Consider the following 13,346-nt stretch of genomic DNA (forward strand, 5'->3'; position numbering starts at 1 on the left):
ACTACAGGTATTTAATATAAGTGAAATTATCACCCCTTTATCAGCATTACATAAGCACAGGGTTATTAAAGACCATTTCCATGTCAACAAATTCCAACAAAATCACAAAAATTGCACCACCTTGTGGTAGGTCTTTTCAAAATTAGCCTTATTCAACCTTTATAGTCAAGGCAACGAGGACATATATATATATATATATATATATATATATATATATATATATATATATATATATATATATATATATATATATATATATATATATATATATATATATATAATTTGATTTATATTCATGTAGTTCTTAATTAGTACATTCATATTTTGTTCTAGCCCTGTTAAAAAGTTAGTGACTGCACTAAGAAGATGAGGTCATTCCTATGTGATCATCTCAAGCCTGGAATTCACACAAACCACTTCCAAAAGAGTCACAAAAAAGGACTTTCTCCAGAGTTTTCAAGCGCTTTCTAGATCAGAAGATCTAAGCATAAAAAGATTGTATGACATTATGTAGACTATCTGTCTTTTGGTTTATTTAAAAAAAAAGAAAAGAAAAAAAAGATAATTGCATAACTTTTAGAAAACATTGGAGGATGACATGAGAGTGTGGGACCAAAACATTGGAATTTCTTGCATACGTCCATCAGTTTGTCATTTAATGCTGGATCAGTTTACCAATCCTCACTGATCCATTTCTGCAAAATACAACATTTATAATTACGCTTATCCTCTAAATCTAAAATGTGTTTTTTTTCTTAGTTACGAAACGTGTTCCAAAAAAAAAAAAAATAGTTTGGCTTTGCAACGCATGGTAAATTAATTAGATTAACAGATATTAATCGAGTTTTACTTACCAACGAATATCATTTAGCAAAGTAAGTCACGCACTTATTAATGTTTGCATATCCATTTGTCCTAGATGCACAGGTTAGCGCCTGCGTAATCAAACTATACCTTGCCCTACTTCTGGACTATGAGCCGTATATACCTGAGCGCATTCATCGCCCCCTCCCACTCGAGCTCTCATTGCAGTAGGAGGGTCCATGTGCACACAATGACGTCGCTACGCAAGTCTGTCTGAGTCCTCCGCTGTTTTTATTAGTCTTCAGTTGGGCGCCTTCAACAATCTAGCAGCAATGTGCACGTAAACAGAAAACTGTCGACAGGACGTTTCGGTGAAGTCGCTGTCGACTGTTGTAAGCGCACAGTGCGCTGTCGTTAAGGATCTCGCGTCATGCGCGCGGCAGTGTGCGGTGCGTTCAGCTGTCACAACTGAAACTAGTATGCAAGCAGTCGCGACACTGGGAATACTTCTAAACACAACTCAACGACACTGTGTAGTGTCGTTTTCTTCGTTTTAGCCACCGGATTACTAGTGGCCAGCAGTACAGATAACTGTCAAAATTGGATGCCGTGACTACGGTAAGATGTCTTATTATCTCGCCGAAGAGCAAAGCAGTCTTGTATGTATGAACTACTGTAAATGCAGACGCGTTAAAAACTTGTCTAAAACTTGATGTTTAACGGAACCCCCGTGCTGTGCATGAGTGCATTTCCACTTTAAACCGATGAAAAGAAACATGCAGCCTAATTCTAAATAAACAATAGGCCTATAATTACAACTGTATGGTAACAATAATGCAATTTATCCTATTCCAGCATCCTTTGCATCGGAGTTTGCATACACATGTTTGACGTTTTCTCGTCTGAACTAGATAAATCCATGCAAGTGAACACTTTTTATCACATTGCATGCTAACGCTTTAGGCTATATCAAATATCAAATCAAGCTCATGTCAAATATTACAGTTGTTATAAAGCTTAACATGGTTCGATACGTTCACCACGGGACAGCTTGTATTAACTGCATCTTATTTACTGTACGTGTGCTGAAGTACAGTGAATACAGAGTTGAGCGAAACTGAAGTCAGATGGGGCACAATAATGACCAATGTTCTGGCCGGTGAGAGCAGTCGCGAATAAGATGTATTCTTGTGCAAATGCATGCAAAAATTCATACTTATTTGAGCATGCCTGATTCACTTGACGTCATGTGATGGATAAAGTGCATCGCAACGATATTTAGTCGGGAGTTCTTTTGCAAAAGAAACAACTGCGTCACACTCATTCTGGAGGTCGCTAGCTGTGCAATGCACCAAGAGTTATCGCGCATCCGAACTAACACGTAAAGTTTTTACAGGCTAAACACAGAGCAAAGTTCGTAATTTTAATTTCGCAAAGAATGTCGCAGCAGTTTTGTGGCTACAAAGCTTATAAATAAAAGACTGACAGAGCGACGGGACCAATCCGTGAGTGGCGTGATAAACTCTTGGCGACAGTGTGTCTGCTTCTGTCCAATGGTTGCGCGCATAAGCAGGGCATCGTGGGAAGAAAGACGATAGAGGGGAAAAAAAACAAAAACAAAACATAAACAACGAACTACGTCAAACGGAATATTGTCGTTATCATTTGACGAAGTGCAACGCCTGATGAACTTACTGTATCTCGTTAGAGAATATCTACTCATGGTTGATTTAGTTTGGATGGAGAAAGTCGTATTGTACATAAATGAGAGTTTAAACCACTCAACTATAGAGAACATTTAGATGAGTGGTTTAAACTAACAGAGGATCTATTACTGTGTGGTCAGCTTTCTTTTTTAGATCCTCTTGGTGCAACAGGATGGGACATTAACTTTTTGTCCAAAATGTATTAGCCTAAGCCTATTGATTTTGTGCACAGCATTTTTATTTTTTCAATTACTTTTTAAATAACTAAAATAACTCATTAGTTACATATGTGGGGGAAATGAATACACAACACATTGAACCCAGACTGCTTGTTATCGCTTTTTTTCAGATCCAAACTAGTTATTTTTGCATTCACACCGTCTCTGTTTTTACATCTCAGTCCACTATTGCTTTTTTGTTGACATGTTTAGGACGCCAGCACCGGGATGAATTACTTAAACGGATAATTTGTAATTTCAGAAGGTGCACACATTTTACCAACTGATTATAACACTGCTAAAAGTTAACTTGTGTGTATCGTTGTCATCTGAAGGACAGCAGAAGTAAATAGGACTGAATAACTTTTATAAAATAATACAAATAGATCCAGAAAAAATAATTCAAAATTCTATCTAAACTATAAATAAAAAAGACTAGGCTATCACCAGTAATGATGAGACTGCCTAACAACACAGTGCTGTGAACACTGTGAATAAGTAAGTGGTAGAGGTCTATGGTTCAAACCCAAAGTAAGCATAAAAATATAGCACTGCCTTTCAGTGGATGTATATGAGGGGTGGAGGAACATATTTTATTAACTTGACCTGATCTGTATGGTGATATTATCATCCCTCCTACATTTAGCAGGTAACATACCTTTTTTTTATGGTGCAGACAGATAGCAGCTGAAGTTAGAGGGGGCGGTAAAGTAAAGCACAGGCCAGGGAGTTGCTGAGAAAAAGTTACCTGCCAGGTCACAATTCATATTCAATGAGAGGGGTGAGTGGATCCCATGAAACTACCTGAAATGTGCAGCGTTGCATCTGAGGCAGTGCCAGCATCCAGTACTGCTCAAAGCAAAGAGATTCACAGTAAATTTACAGATTTACTCTTTATTTTTATTTTTTTGGATTCACACAACACGGCGATAAAAACATAGTAAAGCCCATTGGAAATCTAAAATAATTTTGTCAAATAAAAAACATTTTAGGTTGGGATTGACCGTGCAGGGGTTAGCCCCCGCATTCAGGAAGAAGAGGGCAACTGCATAATTCAGCAAAAAGCGGCCTGAGGGTAAAATCCGAGGGTAAAAATTGGTCATGAAAAACTAAATAATAAAGAATAAAATAAATAAAGAATTTTCTAAACGAATCCTATAAATAAATGCCACGTTTCTTTGTAATAAAAAAATGCAAAGATTTATAAGTAGTTGGTCTATAATGCATTTTCCAAAAAATATTCAAATGATGATTCTATGTGCTATTTGGTTTGACAGTCAAACTAATGAGAAATATTTGTACTAATCAAAACTTTGCTATTTTGACTGCAAGGTCTAAATGTCTCTAATTTATTGGTCCATTAGGTTTGTCAGATGATCCAGGCATGGAGACTAAAAGATACCAAAGTTACTGCGAAGGGGCAACTACAGAAAACAAGTGGGCACAGATGCCAAACACCATGGATTATTGCTGTTCTGCAGAAGAGAGTTTGACAAACAGTGATGTGCTCATGGATATTGTAAACTCGAGCAACGCCCCTAATGTGCCGTCTGTCTGCAAGGACAACAACTTTAAGGCTACAGAGACAGCAATGCTTAGAGTTAACCAGAATCAACCATTACCGTTTCCCTCCTTCAACAACTCCTTCCTTAACCGCAAGTCAGAAACGGATTCAAAGGAGCTCTCCAAAACGGTCGCTGAGTCTATGGGCTTGTACATGAACGCTGCCAGGGAGGCAGATTTTGGCTTTGCCCAACATGGTACTGCGGGTGGGCAGGGTAGCCCGGGGAAACTGTATCCTCTTTGTGGGAAAGCAATTGAAGACAGCCAGGCTAGAACAACTGGGAGCCCAAAGATGAAAGCTCCCCCGTCTTCATTCCCACCTGGGGCCCAGCAACCCAATGGTGGTCCTCAGGAGTGTGCTGTGGTCTCTGCCTCAGTGCCCTCTGCACTGGCCACCGTTCTTTCTTGCAGCACCGTTGGGTCTGGCCCCATGTCTAGTCCTACTGGACACAACATGGTGTCGTCCACTACCAGCCCCACCTACTTTGACTCTGATTGTCCATCGCTGGCTTCAGCCAGCACCAACTTGACCCAAGGTCACCACACCAGCCCCAACACCTGTAGCCCTGTAAAATCCAGCATGGTGGGGTCACCTCCTGTGGCTAGTCCACTCAGTGTTATGAAATCTCCGGTTTCCAGCCCTCATAGTATAGGTAGCGTGAGATCACCACTTTCGTGTAACACTAACATGAGATCATCCATCTCAAGCCCAACAACAAATGGAGGCAATACCTGTAACATTAGACCATCCATCTCTAGTCCGCCCACTGTTGGCAGCATGACCATGTCCAGTCCCAGGAACTCTTCAAGGGGTTTCTCTGTCTCTAGCCCTCCCAGTGGATTGGGCCTAGTGCAAAATGACGTCAACAGCCCTGAGAGTCGAGAGCATGACTTCAAGGGATTCGAGTTTCCGAAGGTAGAGAATGTGGACGGGGAAATGTTTAACATCGGCTTGGATGCTATGGGAGTGGCCAAATATATCAAAAATGAACCTGGCACTGATTACAGGAGCATGTGCCTAGGCAGCAGCAAGAGCGCTATGCCACATTCTCCATTCATAACACACATTAAGACAGAGCCAAACAGAGAGGTGACTTGTTCGAACCTCCAGTTTGTTGAGCCGCAGCACTCTCTGGGTTGCTTTCCTTCTGCAGAGACCACATACTTGTCTTTGAGGGATAATATTGACGAATATAGTCTTTCTGGGATCTTGGGACCTCCTGTTTCTTCTTTGAATGGCAACTACGAACCTGGTGTGTTTCCTAACAATGGCCTGCCCAAGGGGATTAAACAGGAAACCAATGATGGCAGCTATTACCAAGCGAATAATAATGTGCCCATGTCGGCTATTGTTGGCGTTAATTCAGGTGGACATTCATTTCATTACCAGATCGGAGCGCAAGGAACAATGTCGTTTTCACGCCACAATTTGAGAGACCAGACGAACCCCTTGTTGAATCTAATTTCTCCAGTTACTGGATTAATGGAGACGTGGAAAACTCGCCCAGGGCTGACACAGGGGCCTCTCTCTGCCAGGGGGGATGGCTATCCAGGCCCAGTCTGCCTTACTGAAAACATGGAAAGGTAAGACACAAGCAGAGAGTTTTCTTTTTGTGTGTGTGTATGTGTGTGTGTTTTAAAGCAAGATGTCAAGGGGAGTGCTTTGAAATCTTTTGCGCAGTTGTGTTGTTGTGTTCTCGAACATTAGATTAATCCTATTCATGCATTCAAATGAAACATTTTGAGAATGTAGCAAGTCGCAAACTCTTTGTTTTGTTAATAAATTGGCTAAATCAATTACATTTGTCTGGGAGCTCCCAACTGACAGACAAATGGCTTGCATCTGTGCACTTGAAACATCCTCTCTTTCCTAATGTCCTAATTCCTAATTCCTAAGTCTAAACTTCAAATTGAAGCTGACCAACATGTGATCTCAACCCAACATTACAAGGCAAGTGTCCTATTAAGAACGACTAATGGAGGGAAGCAAAGTTTCCTTCTTATCAGTCCTTTTTCTGTGAATCTGAACATAAACATAACTTATGTTGTTATCAGAAGGCCTTGGAAGATATTATGCCATGAAATATATCTTGTTATTGAGTCCAGTCATTATGCAGCAGCATCATACATAATTGATGGTAGGTCAAGTACCTTTCTTTCAAAAACAATGAAAACCAAGCAGTTTTTATGAAAGGCTCTTAAACAAACAATGGCAAAGATCGAAGAATACAGAAAGTGGCTTAATTAATGATTTGATTTTAAGCCAGTGTTTCGATGCTTAATTAAAAATTTAGCAAATAAAGCAAAACTGGATAGTGTAAAATGAATGTGAGGACGAAACTGACATTTTGACCTTTTCGCTGTAGCCATCGCTATATGAACGCTGAATCAACCGCAACAGGCCCTCAGAAACACTCGCCAGTTACTCAAGTCATAAATGTTTGCTTACCAGACTTAAATTTTCTGGTTGCATAATTTCTTTAACAAGCTTGCAAAGTGCAGGAAGCCCTAAACAGTTCTATAAAGCATATCCCATCTGACAGGCAAAACTTTTACAAGAGTCAGATGTTTGCTGAGCTAACGGAGTGATGCATTAAACCCCCTTTTCAGAATGTGTTCATTTGATGCTATTCTGAGACAAGGCAATTACAGCTAGCCGAGCTCTAGCAGTATAGCTAATGATTTTCACCCCATCCCAGATGTCCTCTGAAACAGTCAGCCAAACACTCATCCAAAATAATCTCTTTTTTAATGATAGCAGGAACCATGTTACGCTAAGTTAACTAATGAGAGATATGTCCGTTGTCTATAGGTTTGTCGCTTTTTGTCATGTGTTTTTCAGCTAGAGAGCTTTCGTTGTAAGTCTAACTTGTATGATTCATTAAAACAGGATTTTTAAAAAAAAGTCTGTTTACTTAAGATTGCAGATTCAAGCTAAGCTCGCCACTGTAGCACCATCTATTATGGAGCAGTCCCTTCTGACTGGCTACTAGGCTGCAGTGAATTATTTAAGTTTATGATTTACATAGCATACTGTCTTAGTGCTATTTAATTGTTAATGCATGTGTACAGTTCCTTTAAGATAGGAGGTTACGAGTGGTGTAGTCAAGCAATTATTATTTTATTTTTTTGGTAACACTTTACAATAAAGTTTGATTAGTACATTAGGTATGATGAACTAAAGGGAAAACATTTTTATGGCAATTATTATTCCTGGTTAGTGTTTATTTGTTCATTTGTTAGATTCATAATACATTTATTTTAATTAAATCGTTTTAATTAATACTTTAAATGCAAATATTAACATTAACAAAGATTAATAAATGCTGTAAAATTATTCTCCATTGTTGTTTTTTGTTGATAGTGTAAGTAATGTTGACAAATGTGTCATCATGAAGTGTAACTGGAACATGAATTTACGTTAAAAAAACACTGTGAGACAGCACACTAATGCACGACACAGATCAAGAGACAACCATTTTTATTTTTACCCAAAACCTTGACATAATTTGCCTTTGAGTATAGCTCAAAACTTGCTCTCAGTGGTTCCACGCTGTCACCAAGTTCAAATCAATAACTAACACACTGAGCAAACCATGAGTGAGATGACAGAGGTGAGAGGCGGGGAAGAGAGGCGCTAATCTAAAACCTTCGTAACTGAAAAAAAAACAACAATTTCTAACTGAATGGTTAATAGTCAGGTGGGGCTGTCAATCAAGTAAGAGAAAATGAGGACTACAAATATAGATTACTGTGTTTGAAAGTTACAATGATACAGCAGTTTACTTTGAAGGCAACCTATATAGTGGGAGTCACATCACTGCTGACAGGATCAAAGTCACCCTCATCCTAATGAGATCCAGCTTAGCCAGAATGTCAGAGTAGATGACAGTCAGAGGTGGGATGGCTCACTGCCACGTCGGCCCCAGCTGGCCCTCAACATCATACATTACGCCTGGTCAGTCAATATGTCTGTGTTTTTTCCACTCGTTCTTTCTGTTTTACTGTTATATTCTCTGTCTTTCTCTAATGTTTCTCTTTGTGTATCTGTTTTTCGTCTCCTCCTTCATAAGCCATTAGGTTCATCATAGGAGCCTGATAGTACTCACACGGAACTTTGATATCCACATTAACTATAATCCATTATTGAATCAATTACATGTTAAAAGATAGAAAATCAACCAGAAAGGCTGAAAGAGAAAAGGAAGTGAGAAAATGACATATGAAGATAAGTGGGGGTGGGGGGAGAGAGAGAGAGAGAGAGAGAGAGAGAGAGAGAGAGAGAGAGAGAGAGAGAGAGAGAGAGAGAGATGTTTGGTGCCTTCAAGCTGTGCATAGTGTTAGGCAAATCTCTTCATGCCTTTGTTTTTCTTATTCCTGTAAAACAGTGCTGCCAAAACGACAACCTGCAGTGATATGTTCCTTACAACTTTTTCCACCACTCTGAATAGAATGAATTGATATTGACAATCTTGCTGAAACTGACACTTCATTAAATGAAGTAGAAATGACGATTATTGAGAAGCTATATATTACAATGATGAAAACTACTATGCCTGGTAACCAGTAGAATGCATTTTATTAAACGTTGAGTGAAAGAATAAGCCGTTTGTTGTTTGAATACAATAAGGAAGATTGACAGTGAGTATTAACAGAGAGGAATGGAAATCCCCTTTAACCAAAATTATGCAATTGAGTGATGCAGCACTGCATAGGGCAGCAGGTCACACTAGCAATGACATTTTCAGTGAATTTCAAACTACACTTACTCAGAGCAGCAGAACAGAATGAGAAAAAGCCATGTGCGCACGCGCACGCGCACGCGCACGCGCACGCGCACGCGCGCACACACACACACACACACACATGCATACACACAAATGTTTGGTTTGCTATCTCTGTGGACCCTTAGACGTAATAATTTTTATACTGTACAAACTGTATATTCTATCAACTTACTGTATATTCTCAACTAACCCTACCCCTAAACCTACCCATCACACAACACTTTCTGCCTTTTTATATATAAAAAAACCCCTCATTTTGTATGATTTACACATTTGTTTTCTCATGAAGACCTCAATTTACGTTCCTACGGTGACATAACTCTCCATGAGTCAGTGTGCATTCAGGTTGAAGTCCTTACCGGGGTTAGAAAAACATGAACACACACACACACACACACACACACACACACACACACACACACACACACACACACACACACACACACACACACACACACACACACACACACACACACACACACACACACACACACACACACACACACACGTTGTGTATTTGTGAGTTGTGGGGACTTTCCATAGGCGTAATGGCTTTTAAACTGTACAAACTGTACATTCTATCCCCCTTAAACTGCCCCTTCCCCTAAACCTACTCATCACAGGAAACATTCTGCATTTTTTTTTTTATACTTTTTTAACATTCTCCATGTTTATAAATCCACTTCCATTGTGGCTGGCTGGTCCCCACAATGTAGGTGATCTCAGGTATATATTGCATTGTGGGGACCCACACACACACATTAATAATCTAAAAGTATATTAATAAACAACACAAATTATAAGTTCACCACGTGTGCAATTAATTATTATTTTTACATTTATTTTTACTCCACAAAACTTGCTCTAGCTAATTTAGGGTGATTTATTAGATGTTGAGTGCAGAAATGTATGCATGCTGTTCTGTATGAAGTTTCATTTCCAGCTGCAGGCAAGCTGAAATTAGGCAGACTCTGTACCATATTGCATTATCATTCAAGTAAAAGAAACACAATTCGCACTTACACATTGTCCAGAAATTGTCCAAAAATATATGCTTCTATATATTGATAGAGCATGGTATATTTACAGATACCATGCTCTTTCAATATATAGAAGCCTATTATTTCTGGACAATTACAACATGGACAATTGCAACAATTACAACACACCTTACAACAAGTTTAGTTTTAATTATTGAGAATGTATATTTAAATATTAATAAAAAATAAAATAAAAAAAATACTTCATACAGCAGAATTCCATTTGGCCGGACTGAGTATGCCAGATGAGGCATGTTAAAGAAGCAGCAGTACAGGAAGAAGCGAGATCTTTGCTCTGGAGTTGGGCCAACTCCTAATGTTCCTCCAGCAGATGAAAGGGCATATCCCTGTGAGAGCACTAATGAGCTCTTAATTGTATGTTCTTTTACAAAATTAATGCCACCATAGATTTGATCAATTTAGATGTGGCTGGATACTAATAAACCAATTAAATCCCAACCTCACAAAATCTCTGCATGATGGGCTGCTGACAGGGCCAACACCTCTGTTCATTTGTGACGGGATGCAGGAATAGAAAGAGGCGGGAAGTGGAAGTATGAGCGGTTTCCTCTGAGTCCTGCGCCTGAGAGAAAAGTGTTGCAAACTACTCTATGTGCTGCTTATTTGGGAGTAACAAATGCCTGTGGGGACTGCTTTGCATTTCTACCTGTCGATTCATTCCCAAACCAGAAAAAAACATATCATATATATAAGCAGTCGTTACATACATTAGAAAATTACAGCTTCAGCCTCCTGTTAACTAGCCTGACGTGGTCATACTCAATTCTAGTCAGAATATGAGTCTGAAACTGCTCCATTGGGCTGTGATTATGGGGCGTGTTTCAACCAAACCAGGAAAGACATCAATTGGATAGACCAACAACCAATCAGAGCAACGAAGTGACGCCAACAGAGCTCAACTGCACTGTGTTGCCCATGGTGTTGCCAAGTCCGTGTTTTTTTTTCCACGGGTTGTTTTCTATATCTGCGGGTTGAAGCGATCTCAATTATGTGATATATAGACCCATGAGTGCGAATTTTAGCAGCAACCTTGCCAAAATAACACACATTTTACCCCCCAAACACCATTTTTTTTCCGGAGAACTCACCGAGAAGCTATTGTTTAGTGCTAGTAGTTGGAGGGTTTTGTTGTAAAAACTTGGCAACCCTGTCTGCACGTGCGCTGAAAAATCTTTGCCGGTGTTGTAAAAAACACAGAGTACTTACCCAACATGATCATCATTATTGAGAGAAATAGTGAAGGTGCAGCATATACAAACAAGCTCTCTGTTTAGGATTTGAACAAATATAATCCAAGCCCCTTTGATGACGTGCATGATTACGTTACTGTTGATCATCTGTCCGTCATCGTCTAAAGCCCGCCCTGATGATTTCATTGGTCCGAACAGTTTCTGTTAATTTATATTATCTATTAATTTACAGATAATTACTCCTCTATGGATCAAGGCCAGACCGAACTGCCTGACCTAAAAATTTTGTGGCCGGGGCTAAATTCGGCTGGCATCCAGGCTACCTGTTTACTCCTTATTAAAGACTTTCAACTTTTAAAAAATTACATTTGTAGTGAATTTGAGACAGTTCACAAAAAAATACAAATTCTGTGATTATTAAATCCACTATCAAATCGACAGAACACTGGATTTACAAAGAGAAAAATCTCTTGTGGCGTTAAAAAAACTACTGGCAGGATTTACTGAAGAGTAAAGACACGCAGTGATTTAGTATTAGCGCTGAAAAGGTGTGGACATGGTAATTTTTTACAGATGACCTTATTGCATATGCATTTTTATGAGTTTCCCTTTCAGATGCTACATTTATGGGAGGAGAGTGTTGAATCACACAAGGTGATTAATTAAGATTTGTGGTAGTCAGTTTACTGGTATGTGCATTAATGTATTGCCCTTAAAGAAGCATGTCTTAAACCAGACGCTAATTATTTGCCCTGCTCTTGGAAATGATCAGTCTGCATCTGAGTTCTTTACTTTATGTGTCATCAGTGGATCACGTGCAGAACTTTTCACTCCCATTGCCACTTTTCTGGAATTGCTCCCACATGCTAATTTGCTCTATTTAGTAAATCTGGCCCTTAATCTGGTTTGGATTGACATAAGTAAATGATGGCAGTTTTATTTATTTTTTTATGGAAAATGCCTTTCCCTTTAAGCATGCTATAGGGTTAATTTTAGCCTAATATCATAAATAAAACAAATTATTAATCCAGCAATGGCAAAACAACTAAACAAAAACAAAAACAAAAATGATGCTGTTCACCAATGCAGAAAATATTCAGATCTCTGCTTTGCTGGAATAAGGAGTAGTGATGTTTGCTATCCATCAACTATATTTTAAATATGAATCACAAAGTTTCATGTATTTTAAAATATTTAATACAAACGCTTTGTAAATTATTTATTATCTTCCGACTTCTTGCTTCTGTTTTTTCTAAATTATGAGAGTGTATCACAATTGATGATGACATGTAGAAAACAGAGAGTTTGTTGTCTAATTACTTGTACTGATTTCCATTATAATGTTGGCAACGGCAAACTAATAGTTAGGATGTTGAAAGGAAAGGATGTTAAATTCTCTTGAACAAAGGTTTCTTTGCACTCTATTAAAAGTGCAGCTACTGTAATGCTTGGGATTCTGGGTCTGTAATGGCTGTCCTCATTTGAACTTCTTCCTCAAACAGCATTTGTTGACGCTGGGCCAGGTTTCTTCAAGGTAGCAGTGGCATACCCACATTACAACAGTACCAATTCTATGTGCTGATTAAAATCTCTATTATTTATTAGCATGTGGCCAAGCAACACTATAAATAACACAGCAAACCCTTGAAAAATAGCATGACAGTGAGTTATCTGTATATCATCCTAATTATAAAGTATATATATATATATATATATATATATATATATATATATATATATATATATATATATATATATATATATATATATATATATATACAGATGGACAGATTATATTCAAAATAACTGATGTGTCATATAGTCAGTTCTGTAATTTACATGAGAATGTATATGTCTTTGATTCATGATTCATAAAAATAAGATCTGTGTCATGAATTCATATACACGATTGTTCCTAACAATGATTCAGTAGAGAGTAAAAACAAAATCTTTCAAGCCGTGAGTTGAAAGCAGAGACCAGACGTTATGAACAATCCAAAGTGTTGTTTGAATGCGT

The 13,346-nt window shown here is 38.5% G+C and overlaps 1 protein-coding gene across 1 annotated transcript in view; it reads left to right on the forward strand.

Annotated features, from left to right (window-relative positions):
- Positions 1–1,089: 1,089 nt before the first annotated feature.
- Positions 1,090–13,346, forward strand: part of nr3c2 (nuclear receptor subfamily 3, group C, member 2) — a 103,169-nt gene continuing 90,912 nt past the window's right edge. The window contains exons 1-2 of the mRNA XM_067441343.1: positions 1,090–1,422; positions 4,093–5,875. Coding sequence (XP_067297444.1) covers positions 4,113–5,875 — 1,763 coding nt within the window. The 5' untranslated portion in view covers positions 1,090–1,422; positions 4,093–4,112. The remainder of the gene's footprint in view (positions 1,423–4,092; positions 5,876–13,346) is intronic.

Source organism: Pseudorasbora parva, chromosome 4 (assembly GCF_024679245.1).
Source record: "Pseudorasbora parva isolate DD20220531a chromosome 4, ASM2467924v1, whole genome shotgun sequence".
Taxonomy (NCBI): Eukaryota; Metazoa; Chordata; class Actinopteri; order Cypriniformes; family Gobionidae; genus Pseudorasbora; species Pseudorasbora parva.